At 52.1% G+C, this 22775-nt stretch overlaps 2 protein-coding genes across 12 annotated transcripts in view; one reads left to right on the forward strand and one right to left on the reverse strand.

Moving 5' to 3' along the window:
* The window catches only part of ERI3 (ERI1 exoribonuclease family member 3), a 126852-nt gene extending 120049 nt beyond the window's left edge, over nt 1-6803 (forward strand). For 9 of the 10 annotated variants that reach the window (XM_064589281.1, XM_064589285.1, XM_064589286.1 and 6 more), the window contains one exon: nt 6273-6803. In XM_064589281.1, the coding sequence (XP_064445351.1) occupies nt 6273-6355 (83 nt within the window). In that variant the 3' untranslated portion in view covers nt 6356-6803. Of the gene's footprint in view, nt 1-6; nt 3001-6272 lie in introns of those variants that run through there. The other variant, XM_045897863.3, reaches the window with a different exon arrangement.
* A 414-nt stretch (nt 6804-7217) lies between these two features.
* DMAP1 (DNA methyltransferase 1 associated protein 1) lies at nt 7218-15571 on the reverse strand. 2 transcript variants are annotated; one of them, XM_045897860.2, is made up of 10 exons: nt 15171-15571; nt 14524-14615; nt 14068-14263; nt 9178-9306; nt 8884-9051; nt 8523-8708; nt 8325-8396; nt 7952-8024; nt 7519-7814; nt 7218-7329 (listed from the first exon to the last, which is right to left on the reverse strand). In XM_045897860.2, exons 1-10 carry the CDS (start codon nt 15273-15275, stop codon nt 7270-7272), a joined length of 1377 nt encoding a protein of 458 aa, XP_045753816.1. In that variant the 5' UTR covers nt 15276-15571; the 3' UTR covers nt 7218-7269. The 2 variants fall into 2 exon arrangements, with proteins under 2 accessions (XP_045753816.1, XP_045753813.1); XM_045897857.2 differs by having other exon boundaries at nt 9178-9336.
* Between the last annotated feature and the right edge of the window lie 7204 nt (nt 15572-22775).

The following is a 22775-nucleotide window of genomic DNA, read 5'->3' on the forward strand; positions in this document are numbered from 1 at the left end:
TTTTAGAAAAGAAGAAACCAAGACACAGAGAGGTGAAATAAAAGCACCGTAACTTGCTCAAGTTCACAGTTAACGAAGTGATGGAGTTTGGATTCGAACCCAGAATCTTAGGATATCCAGGGCTTTCTGCTGGTTCAGGCCCAAATTCACTGCCTTGGCTCCTGTCTTCCTTCAGAGCTACGCTGTGCTCTTGTACCCTGAGTTGTACCCAGCTGCAGCTTGAGATGCTGGCCCCCAGTATAGAGTTGCCCAGTTAGCAAATAAAAATATAGGACACCAATTAAATTTAAACTTCAGCCAAAGAACAAATAATTTTTTTAGTATAATTATGTCCCCTCTGGGGCTGGGGACTTATTAATCTGGCAGTCTTCTGTCAAGTAGGCCCAGCATTGACCCACTGGCCCTTTGCTCTCAGGCACGTTGCTGCCAAGATGTGCAAACAGAAAGATGTAGCGGCCAAATGAGGTTCTAGAATGTCAACACACCAGGGTTCTTGCTCTCTCTCGTCTTTACTAAGGTTCCTGCTTCCAGTGCTGTTCTCCCCACCCCATCCCTGCTCCATGGGCTCTGGCCCCATTCCTCACCAGCTCCTGGAGATCACTAAGACAGTGTGCTTACCAGGCTGAGCTTTTTAGGCAGGAGGCCTCAGGTTTGTCTGAGTCTTCCTTTAGGCCACACTGCCTTGCAGCCCTATAAAGTCAGCAGCGTGTCACCCTGCTGCCCCTGATGTCTGCCAGTCCAGTTCGCCGCTTTGATCATTTCATATTCATTCTCCTTCCTCGCTCCAACAGACTCACGTATGGGAATTGTATATATAATAGAGGCATCATTTCAGAAGGGTGGGGAAAGTGTGGACAGTTCAGTCAATGGTGATAGGACAGTGGCTATCCACTAGGGAAGAAAAGTAAAGTTAGATCTTCTATTTCTCCCCATATATGAAAATAAATTCCAGACAGATTAAAAAGTTAAATATAAAAACAAAGTATTAGAAGAAAATATATGATAGTTTTCTAATAGCACTGGGATAGGGAAGGCCTTTTTCAGTGAGATACAAAGCCTAGAAGCTGTAAAGGAAATGCCTGATACATTTAAATGTCCCATAGGAATCTCAAGATTAACACTAAGGTCATCACTGGCCCAAACCTACGGCACCTCAGGTTTGCCTTACCTCCATGAGTTTGACTAAGATCCTAGACTCAGCCCCCTACAGACCCACACCCTGATCTCTCCCCATTAAGCCTTGCTCATTCTGTTTCCTTAAAATCTCTTGCCTCTGTCCACGTCTCCACGCCGTCAATACATTCCCATCTCCGTCCCCGCCGCCACTGGCCTGGTTCTGGGCCACCGTTTCTGGCCTGGACCATAGTACAGCCTGCTAGTCAGTGTCTGTGCCTTCAGGGTTAACCCCTCCAATCCTTGAAACACAGATAGGCTCCTGTCTTGTCCCTCCTCATATATGTTAGCGTCTCCCCGTCATTCCCAGAATAAGAAGCTCTGAAGCTCCTTAGCTTAGCATCCAGTCTCCAGGGGTTCCTCTGGCCAGTCACTGCTGACCTGGCCAGCTTCGCCTCTCGCACTCCCCTGCCTCTTACTCTTCATCACGCCCACCGCCTGCTAGACTTACGTGTTTTTGGACACACTACGTTTCCCCTCCAGCAAGGTGCCCGTACTATTCACTATGCTGGGATCACCTCCGCACTTCAAGCCCGGCTTGCTGGCCAGCTCCCCCCGCCCCGCCCGCCCCCACCGCCATGTGCCCTCAGACTTCCGCCTGGCTTTGTCCTCCGGGGAGCCCTTTCCTGATTCTCGGTGCCTTTTCTGTGCCGCCTTTCCCCGTGGCACTGCTCACACCACACCACTTCCGGGCCTGCCTCTGAGCTCCTTGAGGGCAGGGAGCAACAGTCTGCAGCGAGGCTTGTGACCCGGCACGGCGCGTGTGCACCCAGCGCACAGAAGTGTCAGTGTGTGTTTGCTGAATGAATGAGTGCACGAATAAATGGTCCTCCAAGAGTTTCCTTGGGCCCTTTCCCTGCTGAGGGTGGTCCTCGCCCAGGCCCTGCTTCCTGCCCTCTACTGTTCAGTCCCCAGACAAGTGCAGCTAACTGGAGCGGCCTCCGGTCATTGTCCTGTGTCAGCCCTCACTGGGTGTCCTATGTGGTCTGAGCCCCCCTTCCACTAGCAGCTTGGCCAAGCAGATATTCAACTACCCTTGGGCCCAGCCAACAAGCTTATCCAAGTCAGGTGCTAGCCCCACTCACCTCTTGGAGGGATTTAAGCAGCTGCACATCTCCCGTTATGGTCTTGGCAATATAAAAATATTTCCAGTGTTAAGAATATTAATGCCCCTGGGTGCCTGGGTGGTTTAGTTGGTTAAGCGACTGCCTTCGGCTCAGGTCATGATCCTGGAGTCCCGGGATCGAGTCCCGCATCGGGCTCCCTGCTCGGCGGGGAGTCTGCTTCTCCCTCTGACCCTCCTCCCTCTCATGCTCTCTGTCTCTCATTCTCTCTGTCTCAAATAAATAAAATCTTTAAAAAATAAATAAATAAAATAGTCCTTTAAAAAAAAAAAATATTAATGCCCCAAACAGAAGAGAGTCATCTTGTCACAAGCTGATAACCCTGCAGGAACATAAAATCAGGTTAGTCTTCTAGAATTTGGAGGTAAGGAAGACCTACCTCGGAGGCCTCCATTGTGGGCACAAGACTGTGTGCCTCCCACCCCTTACCCTCTACACCATAATGGGTTCCGGCTGGCCTCATTAGCTCAGTGAGAGGTGCCAGAAGCGGGGGCTGCTGACCCATGTGGCCCCAGGGCTTCAAGCAGAGGACTCTCCCAGAGGCCATGTTGTCACCAGCCTCACCCTGCTGCTGGCTCTCTCTGAACTCCTGGCCTGTTAAAAGGCCCAGATTTGCCTCTTCACCTCTGCCCCATTTCCTCATTTTCTAACTGTGCCATTGACTTTTTAAACTGATCAGTAGGTTGCACTGACTCATGAGGTTTCAAGGGCTAGAAAAAGAGCCTGGGCTGGAAGCCCATAACTGCCATACCACGGACTTGGTGAACTGAAACAAGTGTCTTCCCAATTCTGGGTCTCTCTTTCTTGGTTGTGGTGGACCAGTTACAACAAGGTGGGCTCCAGAATCCTCAGTAAACAGGATCAGTAGTCAGTGTGAGCTCGTGCGATGAATGCCGGCTGCTCTCATTGCGTGTGCTGGCCTCTCTGTCATCTGTGCCAGAGATTGTATGGTATATACCCTCTCACCGTTGGGTCACCCGGGAAACTAGCGTCCTTGCCTCCCCTCCAAGAAGAGGACGTATTCCAAACCTAAAGCACCGACAAAGACGGGGTGTGGAAGGGTGTCACCTGCTCAGTGCTCACAGTTAACACATGTAGCGTCCCTTATCACCCCTAGTGGAGGAACCTGAAGTTCAAAGAAACGTAAGCACTTGCCACAAGCACACAGCCAGTGGGCAAAGTTAAGACTAGAAATGCGTCTGCCTTTGTCATTTTCAGAAAACAGAGGTTCCTGGAGATTGGAACACAGGGATTGGGGGTAGAGAGTGGCAGAGGTGAGACCAGAGAGAGCAGGGACCCGTTTTTACAGGGCCTTTACCTTTAAGTCCTATTAAAGAGTATAGCCTTGAACCTGAGGGCGGCGGGAGCCATTGAAAGGACTTAGACGAGGATGTGATCACTTGGGCTACAAGAGAATGGATTAGAGGGAGAAGAAAGAGGATAGGCTGTGTAAGAGCAAGAGATGATGGGGTCTGCACTGGGGTGGGGGCGGAATGAAGGGAAGTAGATGATTAAACAGAAGAAGATAAAATCCAGTTGATACTTGGGATTTGGGGAAGGAGAGGGCAAAGTGTCAAGCCTGATTCTCAGGCTTCTTTGGGAGCACTTGGGGTGCTGTTCACTGGGATGGAGAACACTGGGTAGTGAAGACATGTGGGGAAGGAAATTGCATTACTGGGATGTTTTGAGTTTGTATGGATCTAGAAAGAGATGTTCCAGAGCTCAGGAGAGGTGCAGGCAGGAGATGGCGATCTTCAGGGCTCGCTGAAGCTCAGGGTGTGGATGAAGCCAGCCAGTGTGTGTCAAGTGCAGAGAGGTCAAGGACAGACTGGGGCCAGGCACAGGTGGGAGGTCAGTGCTGGCCCACTGGATGGCTGGTGACCTGGCGGGGAGGGGCTGGGCACATTCACTTGGGCCAGGGGAGGTAGATTGAGCGATTTGTCCGGCAATGAGGGAGGAGCCAGATGAAGTCAATAGAAAACTAATTTTCTTTTCTGCTGGAAGAAATGAGGTGTGTGGCCGCTGGGTAATTGCAGATAACGAGGGGACTTATTCTTAATATGCACAGTGGCCATGGTCCCCAGAGTGCAGGAGACAGGAAGGATTGGAGGTGCCCTGACAAGGCCGGACTTCTCTGGGAAGCAACTCACCCCGTCGTAGCCTTTTTGACGGTGCCATCACAGCCTCTGGACCCTATCATAAACCCTCCTGCCCCATCTCCAGCCTGCCGCCTTCCCCTTCCTGTCAGCTGCCTCACTCCTGTCGCATCCCCCTCCCTTCACCCTCTACCCCCACAGCACAGGCATACACACTAAGGGAGACAAATGATGGGGCCTCAGCTGAGCGGGGTGCGTGTCCGGCCCATAAACCACGGGGACGGGTCACGTCTGGAGTTGCCATGGCCGCCACTCCCCACCCATCTGTCTTCCCACTGTCCTGCCTCAGACCAGCCCTCGTGGCGTCCTGGGCCCCTGGAGGAAAAGGGTGTCCCCGTGTCTGGGTATCACTTTTCCATGCCCACATTCCCCTTGGGTGCGTTCATGTCGAGGTCTGCGAAACAGGACCCTGTGTGACCTGTCTGCCCTTACAGAGTCGCATCTGGCTAATGACACGGGACCTGGGCTGGCCAAGACGCCCGCTTCCACAGCCCTTTTCTAGCGCTGTTGGGCCCCGTTTCCTAGTCTAAGGTTCTAGCAAGGGCAGGCTGGAGGGCTCAATGGAAGGGGTTGGCCCTTGACAGATGCAGAGGCCTCCTGACCCCACCTTGACCTTGCCACCACCCCACACCTGATTATGACATCGAAGTATAATGCTTCTGCAATCACAGCACCGATCCCATGAGGGCTGGTAGCGGCTGAGGTCCTGGTTATGGCCCAGGACTGTCTATGGGAGGTGGGAGAGGGGTGGGAGGAGGGGCAGGCGAAGGGATGGGGAGCTGGCTGGTGTTCTGGGCAGTGGAACAGAAAAACCCTGGGCACTTAGGCCATTTCTGTCCTTGGCTTTCTGTAGAGGGACAAGCGTTGGGCAGCTGCACCTCCTGCTGGTGGCGTTAGAACTAGCCCAGGCCTATGTCCATGATACCGAAGGCACGGAGCACCTGCTCCTGCAGCCGCCGGGGTTCTAGGAGTTGCTCACAGGGACCAGTACTGGAGAAACTGCTGACATGGTTTGGCAGGAGCAGACCTACTTAGGTACAGCCAGAGGCAGGACCGAAGCCTGACTGGCACCAGCTTTGGGCCTAGTGGGGGGGAGAGGCAGGGCTTAGACTGAGCACACAGGCATGTCTAGTAGAAGATTGCTGGCCCAGGTGTCAAAGGTCCACAAACCTGGACCCTCTCCGCTGCTCTGGGGCGACATGGGAGAGCAGGTGCCCAGAGCAGGCTGACCAGGCCCCCGGCCCCAAAGTGCCAAGGCTTGTGCCTCGTCACCAGCGATTATGGCCTGGGCCATATCTCTCTCTCTCTCACTCACACACACACACACACACACACACGCAAATGCCGGCAAAGTCACCCTGGCCGTGGGCGTGATGAATGGCCGCACAGTAATGAAATGGAGACATCAAGGCGGGTGGCGGGAAGACGGAGTGTGGCGGACGGGCCGTCCCCACGCGGCGGCAACAAGAAGGATCGCCCAGCGGCCGGGGGCCGTCAAGGGAGAAATTACACATTTACTCTGCCTTTTTCTTACTGCGACGGCGCCCATACATCACCGCTGGGGCCGGGGTGGGACATGCCGGCCAATTTCCAGCATGAATTATGGGCCTGAGCAGCATTGAGACCACGCTTCCTGCCGGCCCAGCCTCATCCAGCCCAACCTGAGGCTGGAGATGCTGCCACCAGGGCACAGGACCCCCTGGTTTAGAGCTCCTGAATCTGACCCTACTCCCCTCCCCCACAATGTAAGAGCACCTGTGGTGGGCACAGAGGGGAAGGATCTGGGACCCATCTAAATGTCTTCTCTTTCTCTTCTCAGATGACTGCAAGAACATTGCCAACATCATGAAGACACTTGCATATCAAGGCTTCATTTTCAAGCAGACATCAAAGCCATTCTGATCGGCCGAGGACGGGATGGGGCAGGACAGGGTAGCTGCTTGGCCCAGCCCAGAACCCTCCTTTCCCTCACCAGAGGGGAAAAGGGAGAGTGGCACAGCTCTACATCCAGAGTGTCCCCCAGCCTGCCCTGTGGGCTTGTGCCCTGGGTAAGGCCTTGGCCACTCGGCCCCTCTGGAGCAGACACTTTGTGCCCCCCACCCCAACCCCTCAACCACAGCCCAGTATTAGCCCCTCCCACTGTGGGCCTGGGCTAGGGGGACCCAGGCACTCACCGCCTCTTCCCTGGTACACAGGCTTCTGCTGGGGCCACTGAGCCCCCCTGTGCCCCCTCCCATCTGTAGTGCATGGTGTGTGGTGCCCCCAGGGCTCCAGGACAGATCAGGCCCCACCTTGTGTCTACCCCCATCCCCGCTGTGAACGTGCCACTGAATAAAGTCGGGGAAACGAGGCTCTGGGTGTGTGTGGACCAGGCGCTGCTGTGCCTGATGCCGTCCAAGGTGTACAAGGGCTAGAGCACGTTCCGGGCTGCTCTGGGCTGAAGGCCACCGGTGCGGCTGGCTGTCACTGGAGCACCTGTGAGACCCTCCCTGAATAAGCACAGGGCCGCGGGGACTGTCTAAAAGCATGAGGCAGTGTTCCAGTGGCTGGTATCTGAGGCCGCTGCAATGGGTGAACCACCTTGAGTGCAGAACCAAGTACAGATGTTTGGGCAAAACTGGCGGTGGTGAAAGGGCTGCTAAGGGCCTCCCCGCAGGCAGGTCCCAATGTGACCCCTGTGGAGTCGGGGTGGTGACTGCTCCCACATGCCCCCCCCCAAGCCAGAGGCATCACAAGTGGTGGGAAGGAAAAGGAAGCAGCCTGGTCCAACTCTGCAGCTCTATTTACACAGCAGCACCCACACCCCGTGTGGCCTCTCATGGCTTCTTGGCTTTCTTCACGGAAGAGGAACTGGAGGCTGATTCCCGTCGCTTCCTCTGAGAAGACACAGAAGGCGCTGGAGTCAGTGGCCCCCAAAGCTCTACTCGGGCTTGGTGCATGTGTTTCACACTCAGGGCAGGTGATGCCCAGCGGCCACCCAGTCCTACCCTCAGTCCCAGAACCCAGCAGAGTAACCACTCCCACTGCCGGCACGAGAGGGAGCGGGGCCCGTTCCAGGCTCTTACCGAATTGGGCGTGAGGGGCGCGCCCACCACATCAATGATGGTGTCCTTGGTGGGGTCGGGGCCGAGGCCGGGTTCGGGTACCGCTGGCTCCGCAGGGGCTGGGGCCGGGCCGGGTGCTGGCGTGGCGGGGCCCCCAAGCACGCCGGCCCTGGCCAGGGCCTCGTGCCGGTGCCGCAGCATCTGCAGCTCGTACTCGCAGTTGGCGCAGGCCTGCTTGAGCTCGTAGAGCAGCACCAGGTCGCTCCGCAGCTCGTTGAACATGTGCACCAGCTCCTCCGTGGGCGTCGGGCTCAGCTCTGCAGGCGGCGGGTGGAGGGCGCAGGCAGAGCCAGGGTGTGCGGGAAGGCCAGCGACCGGAAGTGGCCCCCCCCCCCGCCCAGCCTTGATGGGCGGCCGCGGGTGGGTAGCTCCTGCGGGCCCAGTCCCCACTCACCCACACCAAGCTCCAGCAGCATCTGCTCCAGGGCCTTGATCTTCTTCTGTCCCACAGAGCTTGGCAGCTTCATCTGCAATGACCCAGGCTGCTAAGGCCTCTCCCCGACAAGTGGTTAAGGATGAGGGGGACCAAAAGCAAGGGGGAGTGGGAGAGAAGTGAACCCCGGAGGCAGCTCTACGTCCAAAAAGGAAATAACCAGCAAGTGGAGCAGAGCAAGAGCTTTGACCCCAGCCCAGCCACATCCCCGAGACCTCCCTCTCTGCAGCACGTGGCACCCCCCCCCCCCCCCCCCGTGCTCCGGTGCCCCAGCTGCCGCACACAGGCTGCAGGGAGCCCAGGGCCCCAGCACGGTGACGGAGGCGACACGTACCCGCTGGCTCCGCAGGGTGACGCCGGCAGACTTGAAGTCCGGGAACTTGATGCCTGCGGTCTCAGGAACAGCCTGGGGGAGAAGTTACGGAGACCGAGGTGTGGCAGCAAGAGGGCCCAGGGTTAGTCCCGGCACCCCGCCAGCTCTGGGTGCTCTCGGAGCCCTGCACCCAGAGCTGGGCTGACTCCGTCTCCGCACCGGCTTCTCCGCCTCCTTTTTCTGGGGTAGCTTCTTCTTGGGGGCTTTGCGCTCCGTGCGCCGCTGCTCCGCGGTGGTGTCCGCCGCGGTTATCAGCTTCTGCAGGTCCTGGCTGCGCTTCTCCCGCTCCTTCTTCCGGGCCTCGATCTTGCGCAGCTCCTGCAGCAGATACTCCTCCTCCGCCACCTGGGAAAGCGAGATGCCGCCGTGTGCACGGCAGGGGGCGGCGCAGAGCCGGGGGTGCGGGGCCACCGGGCTGTCTGAGGGACCACGAGGGAGGGGAAGGGGTGTGGAGCAGGGACAGTGGCTCGTGAGGAAACCGAGCGCAGGCAGGACGGAGGCCAAGGGCTTCCGGGCTGACCTGCTCCGGGGTCCGGTTGTAGAGACGCTCCAGCTGCTCCTTCCGCCGTCGCTCGTGCCCAGCATCAAATACCGGTATCTTGAGGTCTGTGCCCGGCACAGCCCGCACGTTGGCAAGCTTGGCACAGATGTGGTAGTACCGCTCCTTCAAGTCCTCCACAGAACGCTTCTGAAGATATAGGCGCGGTGGGAAGGGAAGATGAATGCCCAGACGCATAGGGAAGGGGTCGCGTGAAGGCAGGGGGCCTGCCAGGCACGGGTTGGGCGCACGTGCCAATGCATGACACCAGCTCACCTTGAACTGCTGGTGGTCGTAGCGGTCATGGATAACTACAAAACGTAAGTCAAAGCGGCGGCTGAGGTCAAAGAGATGGTCCGTTTCTGCCTTGGTCCAAGCGTCGTCGTGAAGGTACAGCTGGTACTCCTGCTCGGAATACACGGGAACCTGCACAGTCTACTGGCACAGAGGGACAGAGTGGGGCACACCACATCAAGTCACGGCCAGCGGGCTCCAGCCCCCGCGATCACAGCGCCTCCTGTGTACCGCCCATCCCGAGGCTGGACCAAAGCAAACCCTCTGCCTGGGGCCCTGCACAGGGCAGCCTGGAAATGCTGTTTCCACGTGAGGAAACACCGCTTGCCTAGAGACCCCGGCAGGCTCTAGGATCGCAGCCTGCCTCTGGACTGGGTCCAGGAGCGACTTGACCATGCCTTCGGCTCCAGAGCCTCAGTGACAGGATGCATGCTCCCGTCCCCAGGGTTAAGGTGAGGGGCTCACATGTAAGTGCTTCTGTGGAGTCCAAAGGTTAACTCTGGAGTAGAGCAGATGGCTAAATACTGGAGAAAGGCCCCGATCCCGGAGTCCCTGGAACCCTTGTCTGAAGCACTCCTGCCACCCAGTGGTGACAATGACACTTGCAGCTCCCCAGAGCAGACCAAGGTCCCTTCTCTCTACAGAATAAAGGGGCCTGAATCCTACTCCCAGTACATGCACCCCTACACACGTCCCTGCCTCCCCTCTGCCACGCCCCCAACCCCAGACCTTCCTCATGGACAAAAAGCACCACCACCAGTTGGGCCTGTCAGTCAGAGAACCCAGGAAGGAGTCAATGTTAGGCTGGACTAGGGAAGTCCCTGTTCTCTATCAAAGACCAACCACATTGGCTCTAAACCTGCTCTCAAGACCCTATTTCCAGCTGCCTCTTAGACTTCTCCTACTGGAGGTCCCAAATATACATATACCTCCAACTTCATATGTTCAGGTGACAGATAGTGCTGATCATTCGCAATATACAACAAATATGAATCATGTTGTACACCTGAAACTAACAGATTATTATATGTTGATTACACCTCAACAGAAATGGATGCGAGTGTTCAGTACTGAGCTCGTCACCCTCCCTCAAACTTCTAGCTCTTCCAGTTCAGTTCTCAGTCAGTGTCACCATTAGCCAACACAGGTACCCAAGCCAGAAGACTGGAAACCATCTTTAACTCCTACCTTTACCTTTGACCCCTCCCCTTCCACAAAGCTGTGGCTTTTACCCCCAGGATCTCTTATCTCCACCTGCCACATCGCAGTCCAGACCACCACCACCACTGCCTGCATCAGAGAAACAGCCTCCCCACCTGCCTCTCTGCCTCCATTTGATCCTCCTCCCAGCAATTCTCCATCCGCAGCCAAGATGTGATCTCTCTGACCAGTGCTACCTAAAGGATAGCCTGCAGACCAGTGCTGTTTGCAAACTGGTACCAGTGGTCTACGTAAGTATGGAAAGTGAGAGTAGGCAACGGGAAAAGTAGAAGAGTACGATAATTTCACAGAAATCACATGCCACTGAGTCAAGTATGAAGAAACACGGGGGAGGGGGGTGCCTGGGTGGTTCAGGTTGTGATCTCGGGGTCCTGGGATTGAGCCCTGTGTCGGGGGGGGGTCTGTGCTCAGTGGGGAGTCTGCTTCTCCCTCTCCCCCTCCATGCCCCCACTTGTGCTCACTCTCTCTCAAATAAGTAAATAAAATCTTTAAAACAAACACAGACTTGTATTTGGTCTTTTCTTATAACCTTACTATCAGTCTCTGATGGATTGGAAATACTTTTTTAAGGTCCTTCATCACAGATAATTTCAGAAGCACTGTTCTAGAATAAATATCTGATCATGTCACCTAAACATCTCTTCCTAAAACCCTCAGAAGTTCTCTACTACACTGAAAGTGCCTTCTAGCTAATTCACAAACTCCTCAAAAGCATAGGTCAGCACAGGACCAGGCACACTCTAAGTATCAATGAATAGTTACAGAATCAACCGATGGGTGGACGACCTGCCCTCTCTGCAGCCACTGTCCCTCATGCACCCGAAGTTCCAAACAAATGACTAGCAGTGTCGGGAACACGCCAGGCTCTCCCCCTCAGCCTGAAGTGCATTCCCACTTCCACATTCCTTCTTCTAATAGATAACTTCTCATCCTTTTGGTCTCTTACAGGCATTAGCTCCTCTGGGAAGTCACTCTGGTTTCCCAGGCTTGGTTAGGTATCCCTCCCATGTATTTCAATTCCATTTAATTAAAAAAACAAACAAACAAAAAAAAAACCTCAGGAACTGTGTAGCCAGTCCTGCTCTCAAGGAGCTCACAGTCAACTGAGGGAGCCATTCATTCATTCATGTATTTATCCTGGGCCTGCCAGACCTATGCTGGGAACACAGTGCTGAATTAAGACAGACAGTGCCCTTACCTTCTCAGAGCTCACAGTCCAGCTGAAAAAATAATTTAGTCCAGTGTGGCGGGTTTGATGCCAAAGGTATACCTAAGGGTATAATGAGTGACACCTGATCCAGCCTGGGGATAAGGGTTGGTCAGGGAAGAGGTGACAGGAGACAGTAAGGTTACTTTGAAAGAGAAGAGAGAAATGATCATGATTCTCTTTTGTAAAGACCACCCTGGCAGCAGTAAGGACAGATGGGGGGAAACAAGAGCCTGGGAGGCCAGCTGGCAGGTTTTGGAAACAATCCAGGGGAGAAGGGAAGAGGCCGGAACTAAAACAGCACCAGTGGAAGGTAGAGAACGGGGCACAGACGTAACTTTGGGTTAAAACCACAGGACTTGGCACCTGGACATGAGGGGTGAAGGAAGACGCCGTCACAGGTGACCCCTGTGTCTCGGGCTTGAGCAAGAGAGCGGCTGGGGAGTCACAGACTGAGAGTGGGGCCCCAGGAACCAGCAGTACTGGAGGGAAGATCATTAGTTCACCTTACTCCGACTTCATCCTCCACCTATAGTCACCATGATCTTTCTAAGACTCGAATTGGATCCTGACAGTACTCTATTTAAAAATCTGTCAGTCGCTACCCAAGGATATGAGGGCCAAGCCCAGATTCCTGAGCCTGGTTGCCAAGCCCTGCCTGACCTGGCCCTGCTGACCTCTCAGGCCTCACCTTCCACCATGTCCTACCCCGGGCTTTAGGCTTCATCAGGAGGGAAATGCCTGCAGCAGGCCATACGTGGGACGGGTTTTCTATCTCTGCCTTTGCTCCTGCTGGCCCCTCTGCCTGAAAGTCACTACACTCCTTTTCTAACATCACCTGGTGACATCCTTTAGGACACAGCTCCAGCCCTAACTGCTCCAGGAGGCTTCCATGGCCTTCAGGTCCTCCCAAAACAGCATGTATCCTACCAAACTGTAACTGCCTGTGGCTCTCCCCACTCCCTCCCCAACATTATGGAGAGTTTCTTGCAGGCAGATATTGTTTCTGGTGCATTTTTTTGTTCTCAATGCCTAGGGCTTGACTTGGCACAAAGCAGCATTTACCAAATACAGAATGAACATTCTTTCATCTTCTCAAATTGTCTGATCCAACCTTCCCTCCCATCGCCTCAACATCTCACCTCTTGGTTGTCCCTTCTCAATCCTACACCTCCAGCCTCTCCCTCCGCTGGACCTGAGGGCATCTGAGGATGGTGCTGAGATGGAGGAAAACCAGGTCGGTCTGGGGTGGGGGAGAATGATGGGTCATACTGCGATGCGCTCAGTCCGAGAAGCCTGTGAGACATCCAGGCAGAGCTGTGCAGGGACAGTTGGCTACACAGGGCTGAGAGGGGGAAAGTCGGGACTTGAAGTCATGGGATCAGGCCCGAGTGTTTTCAGCCTCCAAGTCTAGGCTACTCCGGGCTGTAGGGACTGTGACACCATATCGTATAATGGCTTGAACAACAGCCTAGGAAATCGTAGCCTAGCCCAGCTCTGCTTCTCACTGGCTGGGGGAGTGTGGGTAAGGCCCTGCTCTGAGCCTCGGTAACCTAGACCAGAGATGATTCAGCTCGGACTAGGGTGCCAGCACAGGGAATGAAGAACAAAGGCAGACATGGTTTATTATGGAAACAGAAAGAGCAGGACTCGATGAGATTATCACTGAGATTTAGTTCAAATGCCACCTTCTCAGAGAGGCCCACCCTAACCACATTACCTAAATTAGGCCTCCCCTACGCTTCCAAGTTCACTCTTTAACTCATTTCATATTCCATTCATATCCTGGTTTCATTTTACTGACGGCTCTTATCTGAAAGAATCCAATTTATTTGCTTACATGTTTGTTATCTGTCTTTCCCTACCTTCTTTGTCCTGTTGTTGACTGAAATAATTAGAGACTACAGGAGAAGTGAAGTCAAGGATGATTCTCAAGTTTCTGATTTGGGTAGCTGGGTGGACGGTGGTGCCATTCACTGATATGGGTGAGGAAGAGAGGGAATGGATGAGTTCTGCTCAAGGGTACCTATTTGAAGTTCTTGTGGGGCCTTCACGGAGAGACATTAAGTAAATGATTGGCTATCGCTCTGGCCTGGAGATATTAAGTGGGGTCACTGGCATGTAGCAGGCAACTGAAGCCACAGAGAAAATGAGACACACTAGGGAGAAAGTACAGAGAGACAAGGACACAGCTCTGAGGAACAGCAACATCTGAAGGGCCAAGAGAAGCCACCAAAAACCAGACCAGGCCCAGGAAAGGACAGGATCCCATGGGCGGAAGAGACCCATGAAGTCTCACCCTGCAACTATTTGCCATGTGGACTGAGTGGGCAACTGTGGTTGACACAAAGACTGACCGTGCCTCTGGAGCCAACCCCAGGAGGCTGAGAGCTCCCAGGAGTAGCTCAGAGACCTTGGCCTATGTCCAAATGGTGATGGCTCACCTTATTGAACCTGGCGAAGGGGTAGTCCTTGCCCTCCTCAGCTGCCCGTCGCCAGTGGAAGAACATAGCTCCATCCTTGCGGGCTGGGTTGGTGAATGGCATCCACTTCCAGGGCCGCACCTTCTTAGAGCCCAACTTGGCTTTCACTGTGCGGTAGCCTTGACCAGTGTCACTGGGTAGCAGTGGGGGTGCATCCCTGGCAGTAGGGTTTGGAGAGATGGGAGGTTAGAGTCAGAGGTGTGTAGAGAGCCTTTGGGCCCAGGCTGATCTACCCTAGAGCAAGAAAGTCACATCCTGGAATGAGAGGTCTGAGCTCCTCCTGCATCCTCCTGAGTAAGCAGGAGCCCCAACTGGGGAGGGAGGCAGGGAGAGAACTGGCAGAGAAAACCAGGAGATAGGGACATGCAGACTGGTCAGGGAACCAGAACCTGGGGGGCTTGGGATTCTAATACTTGCTTCTTGTCAGAGTAGAGCAGTGCATAGACCTCTCGGTGCATGCCCTCAGGCCTCTTGAAGGTCAGTGTCTCGGAGGATTTCTTGGACTTTTTCTGAGAAGGGAAACCACAGGATAAGAACCACAGCCTAGACTCCCTTCCCTGAAAATTCTCTAGCCCAGCTCAATCCCTGAACAAAACAGCACCTACAGGTACAATGACACACATACACACTTGACACATAATGACACACTGAGAAGGCCCACTCATAGGGGCACCCCTAGTTGGGGCAGGTCATTCCCCTCCCCAACCCCACCTCACCTGGGTAGAACCCTGACCTGTGAGAGTAGAAGATACTTTTCCACCATCTCTCAGAATGTCACACCGACTTGGTGCCACCCCGCCCCCCATATCCTACAAATGTCTCACTCTTTTGGTACTCTCATCTCTTATGAGTATCACACTTTCTTGGTCCCCATTTCCCATGGGTGTCCCACCACCTCCATCCCATCTCATCAAGGTAACACATACTCTCTAACCCATTATGTCACACCTTTTACCGCCCATCTCCTTAGAAGCGCAGCACCACCCCCCATTCCCCCCGCCCCGTTGTCACTGCTCCCCACCACTTCACTCCTAGTACCCAAGGCTCTCAGGCGCCCCTGCTACCTTGTCCGGGTTGATAATGTCCTTCTTGCTGATGGTCCCGGAAGCTGCATCCCCCTCTGGACCTCCGAGTTCTAGAATGTCCCGCACATCCGCGCCTGTAGCCATCGCGCCTGATGGGGGAGCGCCCCGAGGTCAAGGGTCAGTGCCTGAGAAGGGACCAGGCTCAGGCCAGGGGGCGGAGCCACTTCAGCCCCAAGTGAGGCGGGGTGAAGAGGCGGGCCGCTAGGAGGAGGGCAGTCCGGGTCGGGTCGGGGGTTCCGCCTGTGTCCCACCGTTTGGGTCTCCCTAACGGCCCGGACTGCCCCCTAAGCCCCAGCGCCTCGGCACCTGGATTCCCCTGACTGCCGGAGGCACCGCTCCCCTACCCCGCAAAGCCGCGGACAGAAACTTCCGGTCGTGCGCACTCGAAACGCGGCGGGCAGGAACACTTCCGGTCTGTGCTGAGCGGAAATGGAGCCGGCTGGCAACCCAGTGCGAAAGCGGCTGACTGCGGTGATCCCGTCGCGGGCTTGGCTCCCACGGGCTCGCCAGTGTTCGGATGCTGCCTGCTTTCTGGCATTTTCCCTCTACATTACTCTGTTGCATCTCGGGCAATAAAAACAGCGCAGAGCTTTATGACCTTGAAGTCGCTTAATTCCTCTGAACCCGTTTCATTTGTAAAATGGAAATTGTAATGGCACCTGCTTAAATGAAGTACCGATAATCCATGCAAAACATTAGCAAATTGCCTAGCACGTTTAATTTTTTTATTAAATGAATTAGTGGTATTAATGGCCCCTGTTCATTAAATGCTGTGTGTACCAGGCACTGTGCTAAGCGTCGGAGATGAAGAGAGAAACTAGTCAAGGCGGAGCATCCCCAGGATGGCTGCCAAGATGGAGTGAGGTCTGGACCTTCACTTGCACCTCCTCTGATGGAGCTCCCCTCCCATGGGGCTTTCCTGGAGCCAGCTTCCTGGAACTAAACTAGTCCGGGAGCTAACTGCACTAGTGTGGGTTACAAAGAGGCCCAAGAACACAGCCCCAAGCAGGGAGCAGCTAGCAGTCTCTCTTAAAGGAAGAGATTTACTAATCTCCTGGAGAGAGAGACGTCTAGAACAGGAGGTCCTGAGGAAGGGCAGAAGGGACGGGGAAAGCAGCTCCCAGCTTCAGCCTCTGCATACCAACCTGCAAACATGGGAGACACGTAGTCATTGAACATGGACTGTGGGCTTGTTAAGGCATTAAGGAAACCAGACCCCAAGCCAGCTTGCCAAAGAACCAAGCAGGGACTCGAGGAGCACACAGCCTGCACAAGTTAGCTGTCAATGTAGTGCCTGTTCTGGCTCGGTGGGGACAGGGACGCAGCAGCTGCGGCTGCAAGCCTACCTAGACTCCAAGACTTTGGAGAACTGGGCCTGGAAGTAGAAACCTTGCCCTTTTCCAGAGACCTGATTTCTGGGTGAATCTTCTGGGCTCTAAACAGTCTCTAGGCAAAGCCAGGGTCTTGTGCAGAAATTGCCCACAGGGTGAGGGAGTGGTCCTTGGAGCCAGAAGCGGACAGAGCAATGGCAAAGAGTCCTGCACCTCTGCCTCAAAACACTTGACTCTACTTGTACTTAGTTGCGTAAGTATTTAAGATATATTAAAAATATATATATATATTTTGAAATATATTGGATTTTTTTTTTTTGAGAGAGAGAAAGAGCACATATGAGTGGGGGGGAGCAGAGGGAGAGAGAGAATCTTAAGCAGGCTCTATGCGCAGTGCAGAGCCTAACACCAGCTCAATCTCATGCCCCTGAGATCATGACCTGAGCTGAAATCAAAAGTCGGACACTTAGCCAACGGAGCCACCCAGGCGCCCCTCCCCTGATAAATTTATTTCTATGAGGATCATGGTACATAAATGTATGTATGTATCAGGCATTGTTCTAGGCTCTGGGGAATGCAGTGGGTGAATGAGATACCAATGTCCCTTGGTGGGGCTTGTATCTAGTGGAAGAAGAGAAACTCTGAACATATAAACAATAAAACAGTGTCAGTTTTGATGGTGATAAGAGCTATGAAAAAAATAATATAGGGTGATAGGATGGGGGACTCCTTTATGTCGTGTGGTCAGGGAACTCTTCCCTGAAATCTGAGCTGAGGCTTAAATGACGGAAGCAGCTGCAGAATACCTGGGGAAGGAATGTTTCAGACAGGAGGAGTAACAAGTACAAAATCTCTAAGATGGAAGGAACTCTCTACATTAAAGGCACATAAAGAAAAAAGGCCAGTGTAGTGGGTGGTGAGTGAGGAGAGGGAGAATAGGAAGACTTGAGATCAGAGGTATGTATAAGGGTAAGGAGTTCAGGTTTTACCCTATGAGCAATAAGATGTTATCCTTTCTTGGCCACAGTCTAGATTCCATCCTCATCCTTGGAGTGCCACTGTAGCTGCTGTCATTGGGAAATTCCCCAGACAACTGGTCCAGAGCTTCTCATCCCTTGGGGAAACTGAGTCCAGGGATTGGGAAAAGGGGCAAGAGAAGGATACCTCTCTTGACCCATCTGAGGAGCCACTGCCCACGCTTCCTTAACCAGACTGCAGGTGGCAACAGGTCCCAGGTCTCACACTTAATGTCTCATGGTCAGGGATTCAGTTTCTACTGGGCCCAGTTGTAAGCCAGAAACTGCTTTTCAAGGGGTGGTGCCTCGACAGGACAGGAGATCTCTCCTGTCCACCAGGAGAGAGGGGCTTGCTCTGCAATCCTCACCCAGCAGACCCTCTGTGGGAACACAGCATCACTCCTGGAGAGACTCTCTCACTGCAGTGACCTATTGCGGAGCCAGGGAGAGGGACTTCAGGCCGGGACACTCTGGGGCCTCAGAGCCAACTTTAAAGGAATTTTTCCTTATCCCTAAGAGCAGTATGAAGCCACTGAAGGGCATGTGGGAGTGGGCAAGATGGCCTGCCAGTGGGGAGGGCGGAGCTGCAGGCAGGAGAACCAGGTGGGAGGCAGTGGTAGCAGCCCCTGGAATTAGGAACTGATTGCATGTGGATATAGGGAACGGAATTTAAAAGGGACCCAGAAGCCCATCCCTCCTGTTTGTCTATTCACATCTGGGACCAGAAATAGTAGATTGGAGCTCCTGAGGGCCAGGCCTGGCTCTCTCCTTCCTTTCTTCTTCTCCCTTCGCCCTCTCCCCTCTACCTCCTCACCCTCCATCCTGCTCCTCACCAAGACTATGCACTCCTAGGCAGCGGCAGTGGGTCTTCTCATCCTCTGAGCTCTCCCAGCATGAGGTGCACACATGCTTTATTTGCACAGGCTTCTCAGAAACTGTGGGAAAGGGGAGGCAGTCTGTACGTGCTGTGATCAAGATCCAGAGCATCTCAATCCGACCTGGTCTTGCTCAGCTTAATTATCAGGAACGTTTTCCAACTAATGAGGACAAATTTCCCACTTTTTAAAATGGGCAAAGAGCATGATTAGGAAAGTCCCAGAAAAAGTGCTACAGTCAATACATGTCCAGATGAACATGCAGCATCACTGGTATTCAAAGAAATGAAAAATGGAAAACTATAATGAGACACCAGTGTTTGCCTTATCAGGTAGGTAAAAACCGTAAAATGACAATTGTGATACCTATTCGTGACAAGAGTATTGTACTGACAAGACTACTACTGTAGTCACCAGCCTACCCTGTTGATGAGAATGTTAATTGATGCAGTTTTGATCGTTAGTTCTTTCAACAAATCGTCCAGCGCTTACTGTAAGCCACTTAGAAGTGTGGCGCTCAGGGAGCCTGGCTTACTCAGTCAGTGGAGCATGAGACTTATGATCTCCAGGTCATGGGTTTGAGCCCCACGTTGGGTGTAGAGATTAGTTAAATAAATTTTTAAAAATAAAATAGAAGAGGGGCGCCTGGGTGGCTCAGTTGGTTAAGCGACTGCCTTCGGCTCAGGTCATGATCCTGGAGTCCCTGGATCGAGTCCCGCATTGGGCTCCCTGCTTGGCAGGGAGTCTGCTTCTCCCTCTGACCCTCTTCCCTCTCTTACTCTCTGTCTCTCATTCTCTCTCTCTCAAATAAATAAATAAAATCTTAAAAATAAATAAATAAAATAAAATAAAATAAAATAAAATAAAAGAGTAAGAAGCATGGCACTCTATGCCAGGCCCTGCGCTAGCCCTGAGTATACAGCAGAAAGACAAACATGATCACTGCCTTCAATGGGTACCTTTAGGAGCTGGGCACTTTATCGTAGGAAAGTTACTCCTCAGTAAGAAGAAACATGTAGACGGAGCAGAAGTTCCCCATTGGGCCCAATCAAGATGGCCCCTCCCTGAGGCCCTGAGACTTCTAGGCACATCTCCTGGGGGAAAAGCCCGTGGGGAGTTGGCTGGGATCAGGAACTCTGGAGCAAGAAGCTGGGGGACAGGGGCTTTGATGATGTGGGCCCTGATCAGTTTTGTGATCAAGAATGATGAAGCCCTCTTCCGGGAACCACCGAAGGACACAGGCTGCTCCAGCAGCCTGCAGTCTGAGAGTGGAGCGAGGCCTTCTTGTGGGGTTCTCTGGGCAGCCCCCAACCCCCAGCACTGAGTCTCCAGACGTGCAGCCCAGTGGGCACTCCTCCCCTATCCGCCACAAGGGAAAAGCTTGCTGTTGGTGCCCTCACCTCCGAATACTCCAGGGTCTCTCGGGAGCTCTCTCCCCTTGCCATTTCAACGTTTCTGGAATTCTCTCTCTTGCATGCATCTCTCTTCTCCTCCCCTGCCAGTGTTCTAATCGGCAGTTACCAGCTTTCCAGAATGGATTCCTGGCTCCTTCCCTCACCCTACCCTTACCTCCGGACTGTCTTATGGCATTTAGCTCCTTTTTTTTTCTTTTTCTTTGCAGAGCGGACCTCCCAGCTGCCAGAACTGTGATCAACTAAGTTTCTGTTGTTTAAGCTACCCAGTCTGTAGGAATTCTGTTAGAACAGCTTGAACTGAGACATTTTTCTTTTAAATACATGTTCATATTTGGTGAGCCAGTGCTTCTAAAGTCTGAAGACCCTTACAAAACTTTGCAAGTCAATTCTCTTGCTTTTCTAAATTAACCAAATAAATAAAAATCAAAGTCAGACAAGACATCGCACCTCGTACCACCCACCTCAAAGGAAGTGTTATGAAGCTTGGTGGTCATCTTTGGGGTTGGAGGCCACTTGTCCAACATCCAGGCCTACTGCTCTGACCCATTTACCAGGTAACCTATAAGGTCAAAGAGGTGGCTGGCTCAAAAAGGGGTTCTCCAGTAGGTCCAGGTTGCAGTGCAAGCTGTGTTAGCAATTCGGCCTGATTATCCAACAGACCCAATGGTCTGGGAAATATTTTGTGACAAGGATCTTATACCTTCAGGTATAAGACTCTCCAAGGGGAGAATCACAGCGCGGGCACCCAGGATTTTGAAGTCAGGCTGTGATCCCACCTGCACACGAGGCACCACCACTTGAAAAGCAGTTTCTGGCTTACAACTGGGCCCAGTAGAAACTGAACCCCTGACCATGAGACATTAAGTGTGAGACTGAAACCGCGCGACATGAACTGAGAGTTATCCCATCCCCTGAGCCATCAAGGTGGGGATGCAAGTCAACATCCCATGCTAAAATGTTAGGGGTATGTAGACCTTTCTTCTTTTCCATTATAAATACTTAATGCTCTAAGTTTCACCATATTCACTGTTTTAGCTGCATCCTACAAATTATGTTACGTTTTCATGATCATTCTAATTTCCCTGCGATTGCTTCTTTGATCCATGGATTATTTAGAACTATGTGGCTTACTATATTTATAAATATTTGAGAGTTTTCTAGGTAGTTTATGATCATTGATATCTAATTTAATTCCACTGTGGCCAGAGAACAGGTTCTATATAATTTCAATCCTTTTAAATTTATTGAGAATTGTTTTATGGCCCAGCATATGGTCCATTGGTGACCATACCATGTATACTTGAAAAAAATGTGTGTCCCACAGTTTGTTACAGAGTTCTGTAAATACCAAGTAGGTCAATATGATTGACAGTATTGTTCATATAACCTCCTTTACTGATTTTTTTGGTCTATTGTATCAGTTGCTGAGGGAGGTTTAAAATCTCCAACTATGATTGTGGAATCATCTGTTTCTTCCTTTAGTTCTGTCCATTTTTGTTCCATATATTTTGAAGCTCTGTTATTATTATAATTGTTATATCTTCCTGGTGAATTGACCCATTTATTATTATGAAATATCTGTCTTTATCTCTGGTAATAGTCTTTGTCTTGAAGTTGATATTAGAGTCACTCCAGCCTTCGCAAGCTTGCTGTTTGCATGGTATATCTTTTTCCGTCCATTTTCTTTCATCTTTTTGGTATGTTTACATTTTAAGTGTATCTGTTATACATATTTGAGTTTCACTCTTTTTCATCCATTTGGACAATCTCTGCCTCTTGAGACCATAGGTGTTGGATGGGTAGCAAAAAGAACAAGCTTAGGCCTGGCCTCATTTGTATCCTTTCTTCTTTTTTTTCTTTTAATTTTTAATTTTTTTAAAGATTTTATTTATTTATTTGACAGAGAGAGACACAGCAAGAGAGGGAACACAAGCAGGGGGAGTGGGAGAGGGAGAAGCAGGCTTCCCGCAGAGCAGAGAGCCTGATGCGGGGCTCGATCCCAGGACCCTGGGATCATGACCTGAGCCGAAGGCAGACGCTTAACAACTGAGCCACCCAGGAACCCCCGTATCCTTTCTTCTTGATGTTGAATGCTATTGGACACTACAGACTTTATAGTGGACCAAATAGTGTGCAGGCCATGTTGTGCAGTTCAGTTTGCAAGGTCACCTGGTTGTCCCATGGACAAGCATTCAGTCTCTATCAGGGCCCCCTCAGTAAGATAAAGCTGTTTCTCAAAGGGAGATCAGTGATTTGCCAATCAGAGCACAGCTTTCTTCTTAAATCCCAGGGACTTCTTCTGCAATGTTCCTCCTGGGCTTGCTATCCACTCCATCAGCATGGGACATCAACATGATTGGATCTGGTGGGTCATGGAGACCAAGTGGTCTATTTACATGGAAGCCTCGACCAACTGGGCCATTTTCCTTTGTTCTGGATTCCTCTCAAAGCTGACAGCCTTTCAGGTCACTCAGTAAATGAGTTGGGTGCAAGACACCCAAATATGATGTATGCTCCTCAAAAATCCAAGAAAAACACCAAGTACCATATTTCAACTAATCAATAAGTCACCATCAACTGAAAAGCACACCTTCATTTATATTCCACCATGAAGAATTTTTAAAAACACTATCAATTAAGCCATAATATACCATTAATTATAAGATGAATTCTCATGACAGAGATGTTAAAATGTGAAGAAAAAGCATTGTGAATGTACGAAATGCCACCGAATTGTTCAGCTTAAAATAGTTAATTTTATGTTACGTGAATTTTACTTTAATTGTTTTTTTTTAAGATTTTATTTATTTGAGAGAGAGAATGAGAGACAGAGAGAGAGAGAGCACATGAGAGGGGGGAGGGTCAGAGGGAGAAGCAGACTCCCTGCCGAGCAGGGAGCCCGATGCGGGACTCGATCCAGGGACTCCAGGATCATGACCTGAGCCGA

The sequence above is a fragment of the Mirounga angustirostris genome, unplaced genomic scaffold, assembly GCF_029215605.1.
Source record: "Mirounga angustirostris isolate CCGP_5_RB_7025 unplaced genomic scaffold, mMirAng1.0.hap1 SCAF_4, whole genome shotgun sequence".
NCBI lineage: Eukaryota > Metazoa > Chordata > Mammalia > Carnivora > Phocidae > Mirounga > Mirounga angustirostris.

Excerpts from the sequence above, each read along its gene's own strand:
- DMAP1 (XM_045897857.2), bottom strand. The coding sequence starts at position 15,275 with ATGGCTACAGGCGCGGATGTGCGGGACATTCTAGAACTCGGAGGTCCA. Across the intron at positions 14,616-15,170 it reads ACATTATCAACCCGGACAAG|AAAAAGTCCAAGAAATCCTC; the intron begins GTAGCAGGGGCG and ends TTCCCTTCTCAG. Across the intron at positions 8,025-8,324 it reads TCACCCTGCGGAGCCAGCGG|ATGAAGCTGCCAAGCTCTGT; the intron begins GTACGTGTCGCC and ends GGGTCATTGCAG.